This window comes from Salmo salar, chromosome 22, assembly GCF_965601325.2.
Source record: "Salmo salar chromosome 22, fSalSal1, whole genome shotgun sequence".
Lineage (NCBI taxonomy): Eukaryota > Metazoa > Chordata > Actinopteri > Salmoniformes > Salmonidae > Salmo > Salmo salar.
Genome location: NC_138312.1, coordinates 5,074,630 through 5,100,742, shown reverse-complemented (window position 1 = coordinate 5,100,742; position 26,113 = coordinate 5,074,630). Strand labels below are relative to the sequence as shown.

At 44.6% G+C, this 26,113-nt stretch overlaps 1 protein-coding gene across 1 annotated transcript in view; it reads left to right on the top strand.

Moving 5' to 3' along the window:
* Positions 1-26,113, top strand: part of uqcc1 (ubiquinol-cytochrome c reductase complex assembly factor 1) — a 40,534-nt gene that overhangs the window by 11,907 nt on the left and 2,514 nt on the right. Inside the window, exons 4-8 of the mRNA XM_014165899.3 lie at positions 257-329; positions 802-859; positions 4,744-4,852; positions 18,059-18,136; positions 18,421-18,534. Of these exons, the coding sequence (XP_014021374.2) occupies positions 257-329; positions 802-859; positions 4,744-4,852; positions 18,059-18,136; positions 18,421-18,534 (432 nt within the window). The remainder of the gene's footprint in view (positions 1-256; positions 330-801; positions 860-4,743; positions 4,853-18,058; positions 18,137-18,420; positions 18,535-26,113) is intronic.

The window sequence follows — 26,113 nt, the reverse complement described above, 5'->3', positions numbered from 1 at the left end:
TGCGCTCAAAGAGGGCCTCCCATGCCAGCACCAAGCTTACCCAGAATGCCCGGACGGAGAGAGATTTACCCATGATTCACAATCCACTCTTCTTATGCCACCACCCACCTTGGGCCAAAGCCCTCTGCTTTTATTATGTGTGAACTTTGGTTTATATTTTGGAGAAGTTAAAAGGAAAGTGGAAAGTGTTAAGGTGTGGGATACTCTTTAGGTCTTTGTTGTCTTATCAACTTATTGCTACGGTCTGTTTTTGCAGAAAATCAAGATTGCTGCCTTGCGCATGTACACATGCTGTGTGGAGAGAATCAACTATGACGAATTTTTTGAAAGTAAGTATTTACCTGTATAGATTCAGATTCCTTCTATGTAGTTAATTCCTTCTATAGAGTTCATCACCTGAGGTAGCCTATTAGTCCAGCCAGATGCCAACAGGTCTTTTGTTGATAATTAATTGAACATAAGCAATTGATTTAATAAGTCATTGACAGGTTAGAAATCTATGACTGAGATGTAGTTGTGCTAGTCTTTGAGTACATTTCCATAGCTTTGAGAACAATGGCCGCGTGGACCTTACCAGTCCTATGGATGGAGGGAAGGGCTGCTTGGGCTTATCGACCCAAACTCCCAGAGTAACTTCACATCAACACGACACCCCAAGTGCCTAAAGGGACCCTTTCATCGGCATCCTGAAAGATTAATGTGACACTTTACAGGCTGGTTGGGCTGTTTTCTTTAGCGGGTGGGGGGATGGAATGTAAGCCGGTCTTGGCTGACACGCCCCTCTGATCTTTCCGTCCACAGAATGCTCCCTCCCCGACACGCTCAACTCCTGGTTCCTGGTGGCACAGCTCCATGTCTGGTGAGTACCTCTGTTACACCCCCTCTACAGGCCCTCCCAGGCCAGGTTTACTTAGCTTTTGCCACCCTCTGTTAAATTTGAAACACTTTTGGGAACTTCAAGTTCCCATGACGAATCTGTGACTGTGCCTTTATTTTCTACTTCGACCTCAATTCTGTGTTCTTTCAGTTTGGCTGTTTGTCTCCCATCTGCTATTCCTTTGAAGTCAAATCTAGACTTTCAATTGGTATTAAGATTTTGTATTTTCTGATAAAAGGATTTGACATAGGAGACATTCTAGGCATGAGCGCCAATGACGTCTAAATCAAATTGTATTGGTCACATACACGTATTTGGCAGATGTTATTGCAAGTGTAGCAAAATGCTTGTGTTCCTAGCTCCAACAGTGGAGTAGTATCTAACAATACACACATCTAAAAGAATGGAATTAAGAACTATATAAATATTAGGACGAGCAATGTTGCCGTGGCTTTGACTAAAATACAGTGAAATGAGTAAAGCAGTATATAAACATTATTAAAGAGACTAGTGTTCCATTATTTAAGTGGCCAGTGATTCCATGTATATGTATACGATCTACTACTGCAGTACATAGAAATGAAAGAACAAAAGTAATGGCAGGGGTTGTAACGGTAAATAGGATGGGGGGGGCAGGTCCCAATTCAAATCCCTTTAAGGTGCAGGGTGGTAGCCGGCTAGTGATGACTATTTTAACATTCTGATGGCCTTGAGATGGAAGCTGTTTTTCAGTCTTTCGGTCCCAGCTTTGATGCACCTGTACTGACCTCGCCTTCTGCATGATAGCGGGGTGAACAGGCCGTGGCTCAGGTGGTTGATCTTTTTGGCCTTCCTGTGACATCGGGTGCTGTAGGTGTCCTGCAGGGCAGGCAGTGTGCCCCCTGTGATGCATTGGGAGACCGCACCACCTCTGGAGAGCCCTGTGGTTGCGGGTGGTGCAGTTGCCGTGCCAGGCGGTAATACAGCACAACCGGGTGCTCTCAATTGTGCATCTGTAAATGTTTGTGAGGGTCTTAGGGGCCAAGCCAAATTTCTTCAGCCATCTGATGTTGAAGAGACGCTGTTGCGCCTTCTTCACCACACTGTCAGTGTGGACAATTTCAGATTGTCAGTGATGTGTACACTGAAGAACTTGAAGCTTTCCACCTACTCCACTGGGCAGACCGCACCACCGATGCGGATAGGGGCGTGCTCCCTCTGCTGTTTCCTGAAGTCCACGATCAGCACCTTCATTTTGTTGAGGGAGAGGTTCTTTTCCTGGTACCACTCCACCAGGGCCCTGACCAGCTCCCTGTCTATGTATAGAGTGCAGTGGTAAGGGCTTAATTGTTTAGGTATGTTTCTATTTGGATAAGAATTGTTTAGAGGTAAATCTTGCCATCTTGATTTTCCAAGAGAAAAATCTAACTGGGTGTCATCCATATACTCTTATTTTAGAATAACCTAACCTCACCACCCTTTTTGCATCTGTACTCTCAAGCCCCAGGTAGTTCAGGTTACATGCCTTGAGTTAACACATGCCTTGGTATTTGATCCAGGCCTGGGAAAGAAAGGTATGCATGCATGAGCTCATCAGAGTTGGGTGATAAATTGCGCTGCCATGAACCTCTTCATCAAACATGCCCACCACTCCTCTGACTTCCTGTCAAAGCTACTTTCCTGCCACTAATTCTGTTGACTTTGGCATGCGGGATGACATAAGCTCCAAAAGCCAGGCCTGGACTCAATCAAAACTGCTGTGCGCATATGAGGCTAAACAATCTTCACGCTATTAAAATGGTGTCATGATGTGGGAATAATGCACACGAATACAGATTCATACTCACACTGGTTTAGGTTATTTGCATTTGGATCCAAGAACCAGTGAGTGAAAATGTAGAACAACCACAGATTCAGTTCTATTGACTTAATCAGCTACCCGTTTCAGAAATTGCACAGTACTAGTCAGAATAAAGCCCATTAAGAAAAGGGTTGTGTGTGTGTGACCCCAACACAGCAGAATCAACATGAACCACTTAAAAGTAGCATTGTTACAATGACAAATTGTAACTTGATGCAAGCATGTGTGACTTGAACATAAATAAATCATGCGTTGATGTCAGAGGATTTCCTAGGTATGGTCATGACCAAAAAGTATGTGGACACCTGCTCATTCAAAAATCATGGGTATTAATATGGAGTTTGCTATAACAGCCTCCACTCTTCTTGGAAGGCTTTCCGCTAGGTGTTGGAACATTGCTGCGGGGACTTGCTTCCATTCAGCCACAAGCATTAGTGAGGTTGTGCGATTAGGCCTGGATCGCAGTCTGTTCCATTTCATCCAAAAGATGTTTGATTGAGGTCAGGGCTCTGTGCAGGCCAGTCAAGTTCTTCCATGCCAATCTCAACAAACCATTTCTGTATGGACCTCGCTTTGTGCAGGAAAGGGCCTTCCCCAAACTGTTGCAACCACAGAATCGTCTAGAATGTTATTATATGCTGTCGTGTTAAGATTTCCCTTCACTGGAACGAAGGGGCCTAGCCCGAACCATGAAAAACAGCCCAAGACCATTATTTCTCCTCCACCAAACTTTACAGTTGACACTATGCGTTGGGGGCAGGTAGCTTTCTCCTGGCATCCGCCAAACTCATTTGTCCGTCCGACTGCCAGATCGGGAAGTATGATTCATCACTCCAGAGAACACGTTCCAGTGTCCAATGGTGGCAAGCTTTACACCACCAGCCAACGCTTGGTATTGTGATCTTAGGCTTGTCAGCCATGGAAACCCATCTCATGAAGCTCCCGACTAATAGTTCTTATGCTGACTTTGCTTCTAGAAGCAGTTTGGAGCTCGGTAGTGAGTGTTGCAACTGAGGACAGACGATCTTTATGCGCTACGCACTTCGGCACTTGGCGGTCCCGTTCTGTGAGCTTGTGTGGCCTACCACTTCACGGCTGAGTTGACCGGGGCATTACTAGCAAGGGAGAAATTAATAGGGGAGACATTTGAGGAAGTGAGGTGGCATCCTATGATGGTGCCACGTTGAAAATCACTGAGCTCTTCTGTAAGGCCAATGTTTGTCTATGCCGATTGCATGGATGTGTGCTCAAGTTTTATACCCCTGTCAGCGACAGGTGTGGCTGAATTATCCAAATCCACTAATTTGAAGGGGGGTCCACATACTTTTGTGTATTTACAGTGCACTCAAAGTATTCAGACCCCTTGACTTTTTCCACATTTTGTTACGTTACAGCCTTATTCTAAAATGGATGAAATGTTGTTTTTTTTCCCCTCATCAATCTACACATAATACCCCGTAGTGACAAAGCAATAACAGGTTTTTAGACATTTTTGCAAAAGTATATAACATGTAACTGAAATATATCATACATGTGTATTCAGACCCTTTACTCAGTACTTTGTTGAAGCACCTTTGGCAGCGATTACAGCCTTGGGTATGACGCTACAAGCTTGGCACTCCTGTATTTGGGGACTTTCTCCCGTTCTTCTCTGCAGATCCACACAAGCTCTGTCATGTTGGATGGGGAACGTTGCTGCACAGCTATTTTCAGGTCTCTCCAGAGACGTTCGACCGGGTTCAAGTCCGGGCTCTGGCTGGGCTACTCAAGGACATGGGCTACTAAAATTTCCAAGAAACTGTCTTCGCTTTGTCATTATGTGATTGTTTGTAGATTGAGGAGGAATAAAATTGATTTAATACATTTTAGAATATGGCTGTAATGTAACAAAATGTGGAAAAGGGGAAGTTGTCTGAATACTTTCCGAATGCACTGTATAGTGTATCTCAAGTTGGGTATTGGCCCTTTAGGGTAAGAGGCTGTCCTTCCCTGTCAGATAAGGTGTTAACTCTGTTCTCCCCTGTAGGATGTGTCTGGTGAGGATTAGGCAAGAAGGCCGTGAGGGGAAGTACATGTGCCGCTACATCGTCCACTCAATGTGGGAGGACGTGGAGCAGAGGAGCAAGATCATGGGGGTAAGTCCCTCAAACTTCAACCTCATGTCTTTTCCAGTCTAAAACCTGGGACCGCATCTATCAAGCATCTGAAAGAAGTAGTGCTGGTCTAGGATTAGATTCCCTCTGCCAGTGTAATCTTTTTCATAATGACTTAAAAGCCAAAACTGATCCTATGATCAGACAGCTGATAATGGCTCAACTTAACCTTCTGATAGGATGGATGGAGTTTCTACCATTTTGCTTTCTCAATACCCATTCAGTAATTTCAGGTCAAGATTACATGACGTTTTTAGTAGCAGAGAAAAAAATCGGGATTTATTACATACTGAAAATCTCCATTGAATCAGTGTGCCCAAAAGGTACCACTGGGAGGACAGAGGGAAACTTCTGCGTATTGCTTTTAATATGTGCATCATGCATCTTGTAGAATACACTGACATCTGTTGCAATCACAAAGCATCCTGTATTATCTTTAGGCAGAGACAGGGAACTGCCAAAATAATGGGAACACTTGAGTAAATTAGGGATACTAAGTATATTAAAAGCAGGTGCTTCCACGCAGGTTGTGGTTCCTGAGGTAATCAACTTCCCATCATGCTTAGGTTAAAGTATAAAAATGCTGGGCAGGCCAAAATTATTTTGGCTACCATGGCTGTACCCCCATAGGATGACAACGCCCCCTTCCACAGGGGAATGAGTGGTCACTGAATGGTTTGATGAGCATGAAAACAATATGCAATGGCCTTCTGTCACCAGATCTCAACTCAATTATTGAACACTTATGAGTTTCTGTAGTGGCCCCTGAATGGTGTTGCATCCCTCCAATAGAGTTCCAGACACTTGTAGAATCTACATTGTGTTCGGAAAGTATTCAGACCCCTTGCCTTTTTCCACATTTTGTTACTTTACAGCCTTATTCAAAAAAAAAAAAATTTTCCCCTCATCAATCTAGACACTACCCCATAATGACAAAGTAAAAACAGGTTTTTAGACATTTTTGCAGAGTTATTAAAAGTAGAAACCTGAGATCACATTTACATCAGTATTCGGATCCTTTACGCAGTACTTAGTTGAAACACCTTTGGCAGCGATTATAGCTTCGAGTCTTCTTGGGTATGATGCTACAAGCTTGGCACACCTGTATTGGGGGGAGTTTCTCCCATTCTTCTCTGCAGATCCTCTCAATCGCTGTCACGTTGGAAAGGGAGCTAGCTATTTTCAGGTCTCGAGGTGTACGATCGGGTTCAAGTCCGGCCTTTGGCTGGGCCACTGAAGGACATTGAGACTTGTCCCGAAGCCACTCCTGCGTTGTCTTGGCTGTGTGCTGAGGGTCGTTGTCCTGTTGGAAGGTGAACCTTCACCCCAGTCTGAGGTCCTGAGTGCTCTGGAGCAGGTTTTCATCAAGGATCTCTCTGTTCTTTGCGCCGTTCATCTTTCCCTCGATACTGACTAGTCTCCCAGTCCCTGTCGCTGAAAAACATCCCACAGCATGATGCTACCTCCACCATGCTTCAACTAAGGAGTGGTGCCAGGTTTCCTCAAGATGTGACGCTTGGCATTCAGGCTGAAGAGTTCAATCTTGGTTTCATCAGACCAGAGAATCTTGTTTCTCATAGTCTGAGAGTCCTTTAGGTGCCTTTTACTGAGGAGTGAGTTCTGTCTGGCCACTCTACCATGAAGGCCTGATTTGGTGGAGTGCTGCGGAGATGGTTGTCCTTCTGGAAGATTCTCCCATCTCCACAGAGGAACTCGGCAGCTCTGTCAGAGTGACCATCGGGTTATTGGTCACCTCCCTAATCAAGGCCGTTTTCCATCGATTGCTCAGTTTGACTGGGTGGTTCCAAACTTCTTCCATTTAAGAATGATGGAGGCCACTGTGTTCTTGGACCTTCAATGCTGCAGAATTGTTTTGGTGTCCTGCCCCAGATCTGTGCCTTGACACAATCCTGTCTCGGAGCTCTACGGATAATTCCTTCCTCCTCAAGGCTTGGTTTTTGCACTGTCATGCACTGTGGGACCTTACACAGACAGGTGTGTGTGCCTTTTCTAAATCATGTCCAATCCATTGAATTTCACCACAGGTTCACTCCAAGTTGTAGAAACATCTCAAGGACGATCAATGGAAACCAGATGTACCTGAACTCAATTTCGAGTCTCATAGCAAAGGGTCTGAATACTTATGTAAATAAGGTATTTCTGTTTTTTAACTGTTTTTGCTTTGTCATCCAATTGGTGAGATATTGTGTAGATTGATTAAATATTTTTCCTTCTTAATCTTAGAACAAGGCTGTAACTTAACAAAATGTGGAAAAAGTGAAAGTGTCTGAATACTTTCCAAATGCACTGTATGCCTAGGTGCATCAACTGTTCTGGCTCTATACCTTTTCTTCCTCTTTCTGCTGGTCCAGCCACTTTCTTTCACTCTAAATGTCAAGCTTCTGCCTCTAACCCTAGGAAACTACTTTCCACCTCCTCCCTCCCTCTCTGTGGATGACTTTGTGAACCACTTTGAAAAGGTTGAAATCTGCTCCTCATTCACTGCCTATTGAGGCCACTGGTCCCACTCACACAGAAAGACCCTACGCCTTGACCTCTTTCTCCCCTCTCTCTCCAGATTAAATCCTGCAACTAGTGAGGTCCGGCTGCCCGAGAATCTGCCCGCTCGATCCCATTCCCTTTTCCAGATCATCTCTGGAGACCTCTCATTCCTTATCAACTCATTACTGGCTGCATCCCCTCAAGAATCCAACACTCGACCCTTCTGAAGTCATAACTACAGACCCACTGCTGAGTGGCTTAGCAGTCTAAGGCACTGCATTGCAGTGCTTGAGGCTTAACTACAGACCTGGGTTCAATCCTGGCCGTGACCAGGAGACCCATGAAGCCGCACACAATTTGCCCAGTGTCGTCCAGGTTAGGGGAGGATTTGGCTGGACGAAATGTCCTTGTCCCATCGCACACTAGCGACTCATTGTGGCGGGCCCGGTGCCTGCAAGCTGACTTCGGTCGCCAGTTGGACGGTGTTTCCTCCGACACATTGGTGCGGCTGGCTTCCGGGTTAAGTGAGCAGTGTCTCAAGAAGCAGTGCAGCTTGGCAGGATCGTGTTTCTGAGGATGCATGGCTCTCAACATTCGCCTTTCCGAGTCCGTAGGGGAGTTGCAGCGATTAGACAAGACTAACTACCATTTGGATATCACGAAATTTGGGAGAAATGGCGCCGGAGATGGCACACCGTTTTACGGTCTCCTAACCAATTGTGCTATTATGTGTATTTTTTTTTCGAGGTATTTGAACATTATTTTGTACATAATGTTACTGCAACTGTATCTTACGGCAGAAAAGAGCTTCTATATATCAGGACAGCGATCACTCACCTCGGATTAGACGAAGATTGTTTCAACAACAACAACAGCAGCAAGCAGGACTCACACGATATTCTCCAAACTCCCCACAGGGCAGACATCCCAATTATTCGCAAAAGAAAGCGACGCAGAGGAAGAAGAGCCGGTTGCCTCGTCCGGACCCGCAGAAGGCAACTAGGAAAGCTGCCGTTACCGTCAATATTACTCGCCAACGTGCATTCATTGGACAATAAACTAGACGAGGTTCGATCACGAATATCCTACCAACGGGACATCAAAAACTGTAATATCCTGTGTTTCACGGAATCGTGGCTGAATGACGACATGGATATTCAGCTAGCGGGATACACGCTGCACCGGCAGGATAGAACGGCACACTCCGGTAAAACGAGGGGGGGGGGTGGTCTGTGCATATTTGTAAACAACAGCTGGTGCACGAAATCTAAGGAAGTCTCTAGATTTTGCTCGCCTGAAATAGAGTATATTGTGATAAATTGCAGACCACACTACTTGCCAAGAGTTCTCAGCTATACTTTTCGTGGCTGTTTATTTACCACCACAGACAGATGCCGGCACTAAGACCGCACTCAGTCAGCTGTATAAGGAAATAAGCAAACAGGAAACCACTCACCCAGAGGCAGCGCTCTTAGTGGCCGGAGACTTTAATGCAGGGAAACTTAAACCAGTTTTACCAAATCTCTATCAACATGTTAAATGTGCAACCAGAGGGAAAAAATTCTAGATCACCTGTACTCCACACACAGAGGCGTGTACAAAGCTCTCCCTTGCCCTCCATTTGGTAAATCCGACCACAACTCTATCCTCCTGATTCCTGCTTACAAGCAAAAATTAAAGCAGGAAGCACCAGTGAATCGGTCTTTAAAAAAATGGTCAGATGCTAAACTACAGGACTGTTTTGCTATCACAGACTGGAACATGTTCCGGGATTCTTCCAATGACATTGAGGAATACACCACATCAGTAACTGGCTTTATCAATAAGTGCATTGAGGACGTCGTCCCCACAGTGACTGTACATACATACCCCAACCAGAAGCCATGGATTACAGGCAACATTCGCACTGAGCTAAAGGGTAGAGCTGCAGCTTTCAAGGTGCGAGACTCTAACCCGGAAGCTTACAAGAAATCCCGCTATGCCCTGCAACGAACCATCAAACAGGCAAAGCGTCAATACAGGGATAAGATTGAATCATACTACACCGGCTCATCGGATGTGGCAGGGCTTGAAAACTATTACAGACTACAAAGGGAAGCACAGCCGCGAGCTGCCCAGTGACACGAGCCTACCAGATGAGCTAAATTACTTCTATGCTCGCTTCGAGGCAAGCAACACTGAGGCATGCATGAGAGCATCAGCTGTTCCGGACGACTGTGTGATCACGCTCTCCATAGCCGACGTGAGTAAGACCTTTAAACAGTTCAACGTTCACAAGGCTGCGGAGCCAAATGGATTACCATGACGTGTGCTCCGGGCATGTGCTGACCAACTGGCAGGTGTCTTCACTGACATTTTCAACATGTCCCTGATTGAGTCTGAAATACCAACATGTTTCAAGCAGACCACCATAGTCCCTGTGCCCAAGAACACAAAGGAAACCTTCCTAAATGACTACAGACCCGTAGCACTCATGTCCGTAGCCATGAAGTGCTTTGAAAGGCTGGTAATGGCTCACATCAACACCATTATCCTAGAAACCCTAGACCCACTCCAATTTGCATACCGCCCAAACAGATCCACAGATGATGCAATCTCTATTGCACTCCACACTGCCCTTTCCCACCTGGACAAAAGGAACACCTATGTGAGAATGCTATTCATTGACTACAGCTCAGCATTCAATGCCATAGTACCCTCAAAGCTCATCACTAAGCTAAGGAACCTGGGACTAAACGCCTCTCTCTGCAACTGGATCCTGGACTTCCTGACGGGTCGCCCCCAGGTGGTGAGGGTAGGTAGTAACACATCTGCCACGCTGATCCTCAACACTGGAGCTCCCCAGGGGTGCGTGCTCAGTCCCCTCCTGTACTCCTTGTTCACCCACGACTGCATGGCCAGGCACGACTCCAACACCATCATTAAGTTTGCTGACGACACAACAGTGGTAGACCTGATCACCGACAACGAGACAGCCTATAGGGAGGAGGTCAGAGAACTGGCCGGGTGGTGCCAGAATAACAACCTATCCCTCAACGTAACCAAGACTAAGGAGATGATTGTGGACTACAGGAAAAGGAGCACCGAGCACGTCCGCATTCTCATCGACGGGGCTGTAGTGGAGCAGGTTGAGAGCTTCAAATTCCTTGGTGTCCACATCAACAACAAACTAAAATGGTCCAAACACACCAAGACAGTTGTGAAGAGGGCACGACAATGCCTATTCCCCCTCAGGATACTAAAAATATTTGGCATGGGTGCTGAGATCCTCAAAAGGTTCTATATCTGCAACATCGAGAGCATCCTGACCGGTTGCATCACTGCCTGGTATGGCAATTGCTCGGCCTTTGACCACAAGGCACTTCAAAGGGTAGTGCGTACGGCCCAGTACAAGGCAAGCGCATAGCAAGCAGTACCGGAGTGCCATGTCTAGGACAAAAAGGCTTCCCAACAGTTTTTACCCCTAAGCCATAAGACTCCTGAACAGGTAACCAAATGGTTACATGGACTATTTGCATTGTGTGAGGTAGTATGTACATGAATGTATAGTTAAAGTGACTATGCATATAAGATAAACAAGAGAGTAGCAGCAGCGTAAAAGAGGGGTTTTGCGCTGCTGCTACTCTCTGTTTATCTTATATGCATAGTCACTTTAACTATACATTCATGTACATACTACCTCAATTGGCCCGACCAACCAGTGCTCCCGCACATTGGCTAACCGGGCTATCTGCATTGTGGTCCACCACCCGCCAACCACTCTTTTTACGCTACTACTACTCTCTGTTCATCATATATGCATAGTCACTTTAACCATACCCATACATGTACATGTACCTCAATAAGCCTGACTAACCGGTGTCTGTATATAGCCTTGCTACTCTTATTTTCCAAATGTCTTTTTACTGTTTTATTTCTTTACTTAACTACACACACACACCTTTTTTCGCACTATTGGTTAGAGCCTATAAGTAAGCATTTCACTGAAAGGTCTACACCTGTTGTATTTGGCGCACGTGACAAACTTTGATTTGAAAGGTAATGCAAAAAAAACTACAGACCCTTTTTTTTCTTTACGAAATACTAGGGTGTGCTGACTTTTACCAACTCTCTCTCAGAATGATTTTCAACCGAACCGGTCAGGCTTCAAGACGGGTCACTCAACCGAGACTGCTGTCCTCTGTGTCACGGAGGCACTCTGTACTGCCAAAGCTGACTCTCTCTCTATCTCTGTTCTCATCCTCCTAGATGTATCCGCTGCCAATTAGATCCTTTTCTCCACCCTCTCAGGGCTGGGCGTCTCAAGCTTTGCACACTCTTGGATTGCATCCTACCTTGCAGGCTGCTCCTACCAGATGACGTGGAGAGGATCTGTGTCTGCAGCATGTACCCTCACTACTGGTGTCCCTCCGGGCTCAGTTCTAGGCCCTCTTCTCTCTCTCTACGCCAAGTCACTCGGCTCTGTCATGTCCTCACATGGTCTCTCCTATCATTGCTATGCGGATGACTCTCAACTACTTTTCTACTCCCCTCCCCCCCCTTTCTGACACCCAGGTGGCGACTCGCATCGCTCCGTCGTGCCTGCAGATATCTCGGCCCACCACCTCAAGCTCAACCTTGACAAGACTGAGCTGCTCTTCTTCCCAGAGAAAGCCTGCCCTCTCCATGACCTCTCCATCATGGTGACTACTCCAGTGTCCACTTCCCAGAGTGCAAAGAACATTGGCGTGACCCTGGACAACATCCTGGCATTCTCTGCAAACATCAAAGCAGTGACTTGCTCCTGAAGTTTCATACTCTACAACTGCTCCTATCGCACATAGGAAGCGGTGCAGGTCCTAATCCAGGCATTTGTCATCTCCTGCCTGGACTACTGCAACTTGCTGTTGACTGGGCTCCCCGCTTGTGTCATCAAACCCCTGCAACTTACCCAAAATGCTGCAGCCCGACTGGTGTTCAACCTTCCCAAATTCTCCCATGTCACCCCGCTCCTCCGCATACTCCACTGGCTTCCAGTTGAAGCTTGCATCCACTACAACACCATGGTACTTGCCTAAGGAGCAGTGAGAGGAACGTCCCCTCCCTACCTTCAGGCTATGCTCAAACCCTACACTCCAACCCGAGTACTCTGTAATTTCTGGTCTCTCTTACCCATACAGGAGGGCAGCTCTTACTCAGCCCAGTCAAAGCCCCAATGGTGGAACCAGCTTCCTCCTGAAGCTATCTTCTGAAAACATCTAACCCCCCCCCCCCCCCCCCCCCCCCCCCGGACTGACTTTACTGATAGCTAATTTAAAGCCAGCAGCACGCCACCCTGCATCCCACTGCTGGCTTACTTCAAGCTAAGCAGGGTTGGTCCTGGTCAGTCCCTGGATGGGAGACCAGATGCTGCTGGAAGTGGTGTTGGAGGGCCAGTAGGAGGCACCCTTTTCTTCTGGTCTAAAAACATACCCCAATGCCCCAGGGCAGTGATTGGGGACATTGCCCTGTGTAGGATGGGACGTTAAACGGGTGTTCTGACTCTCTGTGGTCACTAAAGATCTCATGTCACTTATCGTAAGAGTAGGGGTGTTAATCCCGGTGTCCTGGCTAAATTCCCAATCTGGCCTTCATACCATCTTGGCCACCTAATCATCCCCAGTTTACAGAAAAATATAAACGCAACATGTAAAGTGTTAGTCCCAAGTTTGACGAGCAAAACTAAAAGATCCCAGAAATGTTCCATAAGCAAAAGCGTTCTCTCATTGTGTGCACAAATTTGTTTACATCCCTGTTAGTGAGCATTTCTCGCTTGCCAAGATAATCCAGCCACCTGACAGGTGTGGTATATCAAGAAGCTGATTAAACAGCATTTTCATCCCCCCTCTCCCCTGTAACTATTCCCCAGGTTGTTGCTGTAAATGTGTTCTCAGTCAATTTACCTGGTAAAATAAGGCTTAAATAAAATAATTTGAGGAAAAATGTACTTACTATCTTAAGATGAATGCACTGTAAATTGCTCTGGATAAGATTGTCTGCTAAATTACTAAAATGTAATGTGGTGGCCCAATGCCATATTCAAGCACTTTGTGTTTCCTTTATTTTGGCAGTTACCTATACATGTGGCTGTCAGTCATGTCAACATGTACAGAGTTGGATGCTGGCCAACAATTTCACCAGCTATATGCACAGTAGGAAAGTCAAATGTCCTGTCCCCCACCGTCTATTCGTTGTAAGGAATGATTTGCCTGGTTATCAAGTCAAGATTCCCCCTTGGAGCTTTAAGTAATACTTTTCTATAACTTTCATGTTGAAGTCTTCAAAATTGATTTATGGTTGACTTGTAATAGAGAAAGATGTCTGACAAATGAAGACCTTCCTTGTAAAACAAATGTCAATGTCTCCATTTTCAAAGGCCATGCCCTCGTATATTTTTTACTGCGCTCACACTAATGTCTGAGGCCGCCTCGATCTTCGCCCATTTTCATGTTTTACTTGCCCATCCAGACAGCTTTTCCATGCGGTAACACCGCTCCTTCTGAGCAGACTGTAAATCAAGAAGGAAAGGTTTCAGCATTGGATTTTTATACGAAAAGCCTCACATTTTCAGGTGTCTGTCTAGGGAAAATGTATTCGGTCATTATCAGTATTATTTAGCCCAACTGAGGCGGCCTAGCTGCTGCCAGCTATTTGGAGTAATCCTCTGTGTGGGCCAGCTTTTACAGGGCGCTGATCCACTACTAAATAGTTGGAATCAGCTGATAGAGCCATCCCGAAACATGAAGCATCTTTGTGTGTCCTGTGTATAGGCCAACAATATTGTACATTGTAGTTCCATACCACGCCAGGAACACCTGAAGTCAAAGGTCGCTGCTCTCCATGCTCCGGTCACCCAAACATGCCTCGTTAAAGCCTGTTTTCCATGGAGGATTTGGGCATCCGTTGGCGTGACTTCATTCTCGACAGTGGTGGGGGAATGAGAACCCGAGCTGTAAAGATTGATAATGACTGCAGTAGCGGGGCCCTCGCTGTAAGCTCAGTCGTATACCTTCTCCCAAAGCTTAACCACTCCTGTGCCCTGGCAGCTCAAGCCTCACTTGGCACTGCCTCAACCTGGCCTCATTTTCCTGCTCCTCTACCCAACTGGCCTGAGGGCACCACCGGGGCAAGCCCATGTAACTCCAGAGGAGAGGGTTACTAAAATGAAGGGACCCCTTGTTCCCCACAGTGTTAACGTGGCACTGAGCAGATGGCTTTGCGAGTGCATATTCTGTCTTTACCTGGACAATGGAGCTACAGACCAGTACAAGGCTGACATATACGGGCTGTTTCATTAAATAGTACCCGCAAAACACCAGTCTCAACGTCAACAATGAAGAAGCGACTCCAGGATGCTGGCCTTCTAGGCAGAGTTTCTCTGTCCAGTGTCCTTTTGCCCATCTTAATCTTTTATTTTTATTGGCCAGTCTGAGGATATGGCTTTTTTTTGCAACTCTGCCTAGAAGGCCAGCATCCCGGAGTCGTCTCTTCACTGTTGACATTGAGACTGGTGTTTTGCGAGTACTATTTAATGAAGCTGCCAGTTGAGGACTTGTGAGGCGTCTGGTTCTCAAACTAGACATTCTAATGTACTTGTCCTCTTGCTCAGTTGTGCGCCAGGGCCTCCCACTCTTTCTATTCTGGCTAGTACCAGTTTGCACTATTCTGTGAAGGGAGTAGTACACAGCATTGTACGAGATCTTCAGTTTCTTGGCAATTTCTCGCATGGAATAGCCTTCATTTCTCAGAACAAGAATAGACGAGTTTCAGAAGAAGGTTAGATACGCAACTAGTCTAACGAAGGCCAGTTTTATTGCTTCTTTAATCAGGACAACAGTTTTCAGCTGTGCTAACATAATTGCAAAAGGGTTTTCTAATGATCAATTAGCCTTTTTAAAAGGATAAACTTGGATTGGCTAACACAACGTGCCATTGAAACACACGAGTGACGGTTGCTGATAATGGGCCTATGTAGCTATTTCATAGACAGTCTGCCGTTTCCAGCTACAATGGTCATTTACAACATTAACAAAGTCTACACTGTGTTTCTGATCAATTTGATGTTATTTTAATGGACAAAAAATGTCCATTAATGTCATTTTCTTTCAAAAACAAGGACATTTCTAAGTGACCCCAAACTTTTGAACGGGTGTGTGTGTTTAAGCTCCCGTCCCCGCAGGAGGCCTTTTGGTAGGCCGTCATTGTAAATAAGAATTTGTTCTTAACTGACTTGCCTAGTTAAATAAAAAAATCTGCAAATATAGTAGCTTAAGTTTCAGATTAGGCATAAGGAAGGTCGTTGGTGTATATAAACTCAGCAAAAAAAGAAACGTCCCTTTTTCAGGACCCTGTCTTTCAAAGATAATTCATAAAAATCAAATTCACTTCACAGATCTTCATTCTAAAGGGTTTAAACACTGTTTCCCATGCTTGTTCAATGAACCATAAACAATGAATGAACATGCACCTGTGGAACAGTCGCTAACACACTAACAGCTTAAAGACGGTAGGCAATTAAGGTCACAGTTATGAAAACTTAGGACACTAAAGAGGCCTTTCTACTGACTCTGGAAAAACACCAAAAGAAAGATGCCCAGGGTCCCTCATCAGTGTGAACGTGCCTTAGGCATGCTGCAAGGAGGCATGAGGACGGCAGATAGATAAATTACAATGTCCGTACTGGGAGATGCCTAAGACAGCGCTACAGGGAGACAGGACGGACAGATGATCGTCCTCGCAGTGGCAGACCACATCTAACAACACCTGCACAGGATTGGTACATCTGAACATCACACCTGCAGGACAGGTACAGGATGGCAACGACAACTGCCCGAGTTACACCAGGAACGCACAATCCCTCTGTCAGTGCTCAGACTGTCCGCGAGAGGCTGGACTGAGGGCTTGTAGGCCTGTTGTAAGGCAGGTCCTCACCAGACCGGCAACAATGTCGCCTATGGGCACAAACCCACTGTCGCTGGACCAGACAGTACTGGCAAAAAGTGCTCTTCACTGACGAGTCACAGTTTTGTCTCACGAGGGGGGATGGTCGGATTTTAGTTTATCGTCAAAGGAATGAGCGTTGCACCAAGGCCTGTACTCTGGCGCGTGATCGATTTGGAAGTGGAGGGTCCGTCATGGTCTGGGGCGGTGTGTCACAGCATCATCGGACTGAACTTGTTGTCATTGCAGGCAATCTCAACGCTGTGCGTTACAGGGAAGACATCCTCCTCCCTCATGTGGTACCCTTCCTGCAGGCTCATCCTGACATGACCCTCTAGCATGACAATGCCACCACGCACAAAACAAGCAGTATGGCTGATTTCCTGAAAGACAGGAATGTCAATGTTCTGCCATGGCCAGCAAAGAGCCCGGATCTCAATCCCATTGAGCACGTCTGGGACCTGTTGGATTGGAGGGTGAGGGCTAGGACCATTCCCCCCCTGAAATGTCCGGGAACTTACAGGTTCCTTGGTGGAAGAGTGGGGTAACATCTCACAGCAAGAACTGGCAAATCTGGTGCAGTCCATGAGGAGGAGATGCACTGCAGTTCTTAATGCAGCTGGTGACCACACCAGATACTGACTGCTACTTTTGATTTTGACCCCCCCCCCCTTGTTCAGTGACACATTATTCCATTTCTGTTAGTCACATGTCTGTGGAACTTGTTCAGTTTATGTATCAGTTGTTGAGTCTTATGTTCATACAAATATTTAGGAACAAGTTTGCTGAAAATAAACGCAGTTGGCAGTGAGAGGACGTTTCTTTTTTTTGCTGAGTTTATTAAGTGAAGAAGTGGCCCAAGGCCGCTGCCCTGCAGTATTCCACAGTTTAAAGCATGAGGGGAAGAAAATGTGTAAACCCTTAAACTGATTTTTAATAAATGAGATCACTTTTTTTAAATGAATCCAAAAACACCAGAGATTGCAGCATGTATGTTACTGTGGAGAATTGCACAGAGCAGAGGTTAAGGGACTCATACTTGTCTTTTAGGCCTTGTAATTGTTCTAAGTAAGAGTTCTACTCCTGTCTTATCACACCTGCTCCAAATTGACCTATTTTCAATGCGTGTCTCATCACACCTGAAATGTGAAATTGGGCATGTTGAACCGGTAAAACTAGGTCCTCATCTATTGAGTTCTCAAACCGCTTCCAGGTTACCGTTTTTCAAGCTGCTGAGTTTGTATGGAAGATTCCTCGAGGCGACCTCTGATTTCATTCTTGTCATAGCCTACTGAGTTCTGTTTTACTCCCCTAGTCTATTACAATACATTCATTATCTAAACTCCCTGAGTATTATTAGTGTCCTTGGTGTACCTAATACAGTACTGTATGTAAGTATGAGTGCTGTACCTGTGTATTTATGTAAGGATAGTTTACTCCACCTGCTGGACACACTCAGTGAGTGGCCACAAAGATCCCCTACTCTCAACCTAGTCCAGCACTATAAACTGGCTCCAACAGCTCAAGGAAAAGGTTATTTATATTTCAGGAGGGGAAAGTGTGTGTGCGTGCGCTTGATGTGGAAAATGTGACCAAATTTGAGGAACTCAAGCAAAGCAGTAGCATTGGGACTGTTTACCCAAAATAGTGTTAATACCAACGTAGGTCCTTGCTCTGCAGCTGGCTAACCCATATCCCTCCTTCCCCTCCTCTCTTTCACCCATCTAGATTGATGCCATTCACCGGAAGGAAAGCATGAGGGCTATGACAGAGACTTTCTATGCTGCTATTTTTGGATATGATGAGGTAAGACCTGGCTTTGACCATTAGGGTTATCTTTGCCTCAGCTGTGGCAGATAGTATAAAACACAACACACACTGGAAATGATGACTGGGAATGGAAGGGCCCCAGAGACCAAGCCTGCTTGGGAACAGATCAGCAGCTAGCATGTCGTGGTGCTGTTCTAGGCCTGACTGGTGGAACGGTCCTGCAGGAGCCACTGTGTTCGGTCTGGTCCAGTCCTCAGTGCTATTTGACAACACAGTGAAGACGACAACCATGATTCACCTCTGTGTTGTTGCATTTGAAGGGAATCCTTTCGGACGATGGGGTGCTGGCAGCCGCCCTGTGGAGGAACATTTTCAACCGCCAGTGCGAGGACCCCAGGCAGCTGGAGCTCATGGTGGAGTACGTCCGTAAACAGGTGAGAAAGGAAGATGACCCTCCATATCACCACAGATGGGATACGAGGACCCTAGTCCTCAGTGGTTCCCCAAATAAAGAAAACCAATGTTTTTGGCCTCAGTTTTCAGCCTGCACCCAAAAAGAATCTGCCCTGACTTCAGGTTTTGAAAGACCTGAGGGACGTGGGGACCCCCAGACATTTCACAATTTTGTTGTAGCCCTGAACTAGCTCACCTAATTCACCTATTCAAGGGTTTGATGATTAGTTGACAAGTTAAATCAGGTGTGCTAGTTCTGGAATAGTTCAAATACATGGAATGGCTGGGATTCCTGAGGAAATATTTGAAAAGGGCACTCTAGAGAGCCTAGTTTATATTCATTTTAGTTATTTAAACTGAATGTTTAAATAACAAAAAATAAAGAAAACTAGGCTCTCCAGAGTGGAATTTGAAGACAATTGTTCACAAAAAAAGATTAACATTTCGTCATGTTAAAACTGACACTGGCATGTTCCACAGCTTATGCCAGGTTCGGCAATTTACCTGTCTAACGTCAGCTCGCTTGTGCTGAGGTGGGAGGGATGTAAATATAGGTGTGTCCTTAAAAACATGCACCAATATGCACAACTAAGGATATTTAAGACTGACCAAAAGCAGGTTTATGGGGAACGCGATTGGTTATGGCATTTTATTTTGACAGCAGAGAGGCACACAGTACTGTAGGCTTACATCACTAATGTCAACAGATATCCCAAATCTTTTTATTTACATTTGATATTATTTTGCACAGCTTCTGTGAAAAGTTTGGATTTATGTGCAATGCACATTTCATGAAGTGTGTCAGTGACTGTAGGAAGCCTGTTTCGGAACATCAAGTTATTTTAATATAAATGTTTTCTTTTTAATTTTGTCCAAAAATGCATCTTCCACTTTCCTCTGTTGGACCTAACTGTTAAATATCAGGAATTCCGTAACAAAATCACTACTGGCTATATCAACAGAGATTGTGAGATATTTTATTTATTTATTTATTTGGGAGCTGTTATGGTGAGTGGACATTCCCCCTTCAGCTCCTGTGAAAAGTTTGGATGTCCGTAAGACACTCCATAGTCTACATTGTCTTAGGCCTAATATTATATGCTCACGGGCAGCAATTATTGTGGCTGTAACTGTATTTTGACACAGCCTATTTTAAAACAAGTTGTTTTATTAGAATTTACAGTAGGCTTATATCAGTGCAAAATTGTGAATGCTATGTTTCCATATTAAAGCCATGCAATGTTCAACATATTTAGTAAATATGGGATAGGCCTACATTTTATTTTGTTTCTGTAGGCTATTTAACAAACTAGTCTATAACGGACTAAGATTCTAATTGGAGCTGACGACAACGCAATCAGGGTTGGGTAGGTTACTTTCGAAATGTAATCCGTGACAGTTGCCATGGAAAAATATTGCGATACTGATATCTTCCCAGCCCTAGTTACTATACAAAAATATAAATGCAACATGTTGTGTTGGTCCCATGTTTCATCAACTGAAATAAAAGATCCCAGAAATTTTCCATACACACAAAAAACTTATTTCTGTCAGATTTTGTGCAGAAATTTGTTTACATCCCTGTTAGTGAGCATTTTTCCTTTGCCAAGATAATCCATCCACCTGACAGGTGTGGCATAGAAGAAGCTGATTAAACAGTGTGATCTTTACACAGGTGCACCTTGTGTTGGGGACAGTAAAAGGCCACTCTAAAATGTACAGTTTTGTCACACAACATCATTCCACAGATGTTTTGAGGGAGCATGCAATTGGAATGCTGACTGCAGGAATGTCCACCAGAGCTGTTGCCAGATAATTTGATGTTAATTTCTCTACCACAAGTCACCTCCAACCTCATTTTAGAGAATTTGGAAGTATGTCCAACTGGCCTCAACTGCAGATCATGTGTAACCACGCCAGCCCAGGACCTCCACACCCGGCTTCTTCACCTGCGGGATGGTCTGAGATGAGCCACCTGGACAGCTGATAACTGTGGGTTTGCACAACCAAAGAAGAACTGCTCAAACTGTCAGAAACCATCTCAGGGAACCTAATCTGCGTGCTCATCATCCTCACCAGGGTCTTGACCTGACTGCAGTTTGGCGTCGTAACCAGCTTCAGTGGGAAAATTCTCACCTTGGATGGCCATTGGCATGTTGGAGAAGTGTGCACTTCATGGATGAATCCTGGTTTCAACTGTACCGGCAGATGGCAGACAGCCATGGTGTCGTGTGGGCGAGCAGTTTGGTGTGCCCCATGGTGGTGGGGTTATGGTATGGGCAGGCATAAGCTACAGACAACGAACACAATTGCAATTTAATCAATGGCAAATTGAATGCACAGATACCGTGTTGAGATCCTGAGGCTCATTGTCATGCCATTCATCCACCACCATCATCACCTCCTGTTTCAGCATGATAATGCATGGCCCAAGGATCTGTACACAATTCCTGGAAGCTGAAAATGTCCCAGTTCTTCCATGACCTGCATTGATTATGTTTTGGATGCTCTGAATCAGCGTGTACAACAGCGTGTTCCAGTTCCCGCCAGTACCCAGAAACTTCGCACAGCCATTAGTGAGACAATATTCCACAGGCCACAATCAACCGCCTGATCAACTCTATGAGAAGGAGATGTATCGAGCTGCATGAGGCAAATAGTGGTCACACCCGACACTGGTTATTTTTTTATTTTTTTAAGGTGTCTGTGACCAACCGTCGTGAAATCCATAGATTAGGGCCTAATGAATTTATTTAAATTGACTGATTTTCCTTATTAACTGTAACTCAATAAAATCTTTGAAATTGTTGCATTTGTTTTTGTTCAGTGTCATTTATTTAACTATTATGGTAATGTCATTATCATTAGTAGGCTTAGTGTACAGTGGTTCCTCCTTTAAAAGTTGCAAGCTTATGCCATGGGACTTAGAGGTAATTTGTGGTTTAGTACGGTACCCTGTATCACCACTTCATTGCTCCAGACCAGCGCAAGGGGGAGTTAGTAGGACCCAAAAGCATAATCGGTGCTCTAACAATGAATGGGCTACATAAACCTAAATAGAAACTGATAATTGTGCACGACTTCAGTATTACTTACTAAAACTGTTACACTCAGGTTTTTATTTTGTTAGGATTATTATTATTTTGCTCTTACTGTAGGCCACTCTGACTGGTCACGTTGTACAGCGCCTGAGTGGCACAAAGGTCTAAGACACCATAGCAGTGCAAGATGTGTTGCTACAGATGCTGGTTCAATACCCATGCTGGCCTCGACTGGGAGACCCACGAGATGACAAGGTTTTTTTCCCTCTAAAAACAAATTAGTAACAATGTCTCACCCCATGTTCAAGAATGGGCTTTTTCTCGCTCATTTTACATTATTTGAAAACAAAATAATCTCAAATATTTAAGGGCATTGCACTAATAATGGCATTGACTAGGGAAATGTTCCCGCTGTTCTGTTCTTAGTGTCAGTCTGCAGGTTCAAACTAAAACAATGTAACAAATAATGGCATCTTTATGCTTTCATTAATAAAGTAATGATAAATAAACTATTTTGAAAGGCAGATGTTGATTTGGTAATGGATCCATAATGAATTACTATGGGAATAAATATCACTGAATTACAGAAATATCCTCCAATCCTCTATGTAATTATTGGCGGAGAGTCACGTCATATTTTTCGAAATACTGTAGGTCTACCGTAGGCGACATGAGTCTCACTGGTGTTGAGTAATGTGCTGTTACAAGTGGTGTAGGTCTTATTTAATTATAGAGCATATTTAAGTTAGAAGCAATAGGATTTGAAGCAAAAGCCTACAACTATTTTAGCACAGTTTTGCACTGCTCTGAGACAAGCATGGAGGCTGGTCTTGATAAATCAATGAGATTTTTATTTTCACTTAATCTCCGTTTGGGTATTGGTTAGACTAGAATAAAAAAATGTGGGTTCAGAAATGTTATGCTCTTTGTGTAATCTTTTATTTAACTAGGCAAGTCAGTTAAAAACAAATTCTAATTTACAAGGACAGCCTACTACTTCCTTCCCGTCGGGGAATTGAACACCGGTCTCCCGCGTGCCCTGCCCGCACGACATGGGGATTCTTTGGCTAAATAGCCCAGTGCTGTACTGCCGACCGTCATGTTGTACAGCGCCATATATTTTGTGTGTGTATATATATATATATATATATACACACACACACTCAGCAAAAAAAGAAACGTCCTCTCACTGTCAACTGCGTTTATTTTCAGCAAACTTAACATGTGTAAATATTTGTATGAACATGACAATACTCAACAACTGAAACATAAACTGAACAAGTTCCACAGACATTTGACTAATAGAAGTGGAATAATGTGTCACTGAACAAAGGGGGGGGGGGGGGTCAAAAGTAACAGTCAGTATCTGGTGTGGCCACCAACTGCATTAAGTACTGCAGTGCATCTCCTCCTCATGGACTGCACCAGATTTGCCAGTTCTTGCTGTGAGATGTTACCCCACTCATCCACCAAGGCACCTGCAAGTTCCCGGACATTTCTGGGGGGAATGGTCATAGCCCTCACCCTCCGATCCAACAGGTCTCAGACGTGCTCAATGGGATTGAGATCCGGGCTCTTCGCTGGCCATGGCAGAACATGGACATTCCTGTCTTTCAGGAAATCACACACAGAATGAGCAGTATGGCTGGTGGCATTGTCATGCTGGAGGGTCATGTCAGGATGAGCCTACAGGAAGGGTACCACATGAGGGAGGAGGATGTCTTCCCTGTAATGTACAGCGTTGAGATTGCCTGCACTGACAACAAGCTCAGTCCGATGATGCTGACACACTGCCCCAGACCATGACGGACCCTCCACCTCTAAAATCGATCTCGCTCCAGAGTACAGGCCAAGTCTATATTATGGCAAGAACAGCTCAAATAGTTTCTATCATTACTTTTAGACATGGTCAGTCAATCTGGAAAAAATGTAAAATGCAGTCGCAAAAACTATCAAGCGCTATGATGAAACTGGCTCTCATGAGGACTGCCACAGGAAAGAAAGACCCAGAGTCACATCTGCTGCAGAGGATAAGTTCAGTTACCAGCCTCAGAAATTGCAGCCCAAATAAATGCTTCACGGAGTTCAAGTAACGGACACATCTCAACATCAACTGTTAAGAGGAGATTGCGTGAATCAGGCCTTCATGGTCGAATTGCTGCAAAGAAACCACTACTAAAAGGACACCAATATGAAGAAGAGACTTGCTTGCGCTAGAAGAAACATGAGCAATGGACATTAGACCGGTGGAAATCTGTCCTTTGGTCTCATGAGTCCAAATTTGAGATTTTTGGTTCCAACCGCTGTTTCTTTATGAGACGCAGAGTAGGTGAACGGATAATCTCCGCATGTGTGGTTCCCACCATGAAGCATGGAGGACGGGGTGCTTTGCTGGTGACACTGTCTGATTTTATTTAGAATTCAAGGCACACTTAACCAGCATGGCTACCACAGCATTCTGCAGCGATACGCCATCCCATCTGGTTTGTGCTTAGTCCCACTATATAATTTGTTTCTCAACAGGACAATGACCCAAAACACACCTCCATGCTGTGTAAGGGCTATTTGACCAAGAAGGAGAGTGATGGAGTACTGCATCAGACGACCTGGCCTCAAATCACCCGACCTCAACCCAATTGAGATGGTTTGGGATGAGTTGGACCGTAGAGTGACGGAAAATCAGCCAACAAGTACTCAGCATATGTGGGAACTCCTTCAAGACTGTTGGGAAAGCATTCTAGGTGAAGCTGGTTGAGAGAATGCCAAGTGTGTGCAAAGGGTGGCTACTTTGAAGAATCTCAAATTTCTTGTTATTTCATCGTTTTGAAGTATTCAATATTATTCTACAATGTAGAAAATAGTAAAAATGAAGAAAAACCCTTGACTGGTACTATAGCTGATTTGGTTAAAACATATAGCATGTCTCTATATATGGAGAAAAAACATAATTAAAATGTTCAATCGATTGGTCGAGAGAACAGACAAGTCTCTGTCGACCAAGATGTATTTTCTTTGGTCAGGGGCATCCCTAGTGGCAACTTGGAGACACCATGTTAGACCTCGCTCAAACCTTTTTTCCTATCTTGCACCTACTCCAAAATGTCCAGTGTATTTTCAGATTTCGTTATTGACAAATGCTGTGGAAACTACAGTAAATATAAAATACAGTGGTGTAACATAAGTTAAAAAAAATACTTTGAAGTACTACTTAAATTGTGTTTTGGGGTATCTACAGTACTATTTATATTTTTGACAACTTTTACCCCTCTACGTTCCTAAAGAAAATGAACTTTTTATTCCCATACATTTTCCCTGGCACCCATTTTCCCTGACACATTTCGAATGCTGAAGGAGGACAGGGAAAATGTCCAATTCACGCACTTATCAAAGAACGCAGTCATCACTACTGCCTTTGATGCTTCATGATGTCTAAGTGTTGGAGTGTGCCCCTAGCTACCTGTGAATAAAACAAATCAGTGTTGCTTAAGATAAGGAATTTGTAATTATTTCTAGCATTTTTTATGCTTAAGTATATTTAAAATCCAATACTTTTACTCAAGTAGTATTTTACTGGGTGACTTTTACTTGTCATTTTCTTTTAAGATATCTTTATTTTACTTGGGTACTTTTTCCACCACTGGTAAAATGCACAAAATCAAGTCTGTTTGGATTCAAGTCTTGTCAGGTGAGCTTTTGTCCTCACCTTTTGATCTAACAATCTCCTAAATGTTCTCTTTCAATTGCTACTATGGTCATACATAATGCTTTTTATAGTTATTCTGTTAGAAACATTACATTTGACCATATCCATATAGGCCTATTTCTACGAGTGTAAAGGGTTAAAGGTGTCATATTTACAGTCAAACTAAATCAAGCATTTGACTGTTTCCTCAACCCAAGCCGGCATGGCGACAGTGAAACTGATGTTAGTACGAAAACATGTGAAAGTGGCGTTGGGAACATGTGACTGCGGTGACGGCCACTCCACTGGCACCCCCCCTTGGTCCTGTAGTCCTGAGTTATTGGTGTGTACGTTGTCTAGGGCCTGACCTACTCCTGCCTGCTTGCATTAAAGGTGTCCTCGCATCACTGCACACAGAGACAGGGCCCTGCCCTAGGGCCATGCCACAGGTTGCAGTTAGCTAGCTTACATTACAGGCACTGCCAGGAATTTATGAGACAAGGGGTGACTTTTCAAGAGGGGGAAAAAAAAGATACTGTTTCTCTGAGCTCGCAGGGATTTCAAGAGCGTAGTCGAGCTCTTGTAAGGTAGAGGAAATGAGAGACTGGGAGAAAAGGCATTGCAAAGAAAACAGGTTTGTTAATCAAGTGGGCCAGAGCTGTTAAATCACAGGTGCAGCACATAAAACCTGGCCATGCCTGATGACACACAAGAGGAGAGGTAATCGCATGCCGTCGGCCCCTTCCCCAGCGACGAAGTCACGTACAGTGGTGGCTCACTGCACTGGCATTGCCACTGCATCGTTAGATACACTAGTTACTTTCATCAAATGCTCCT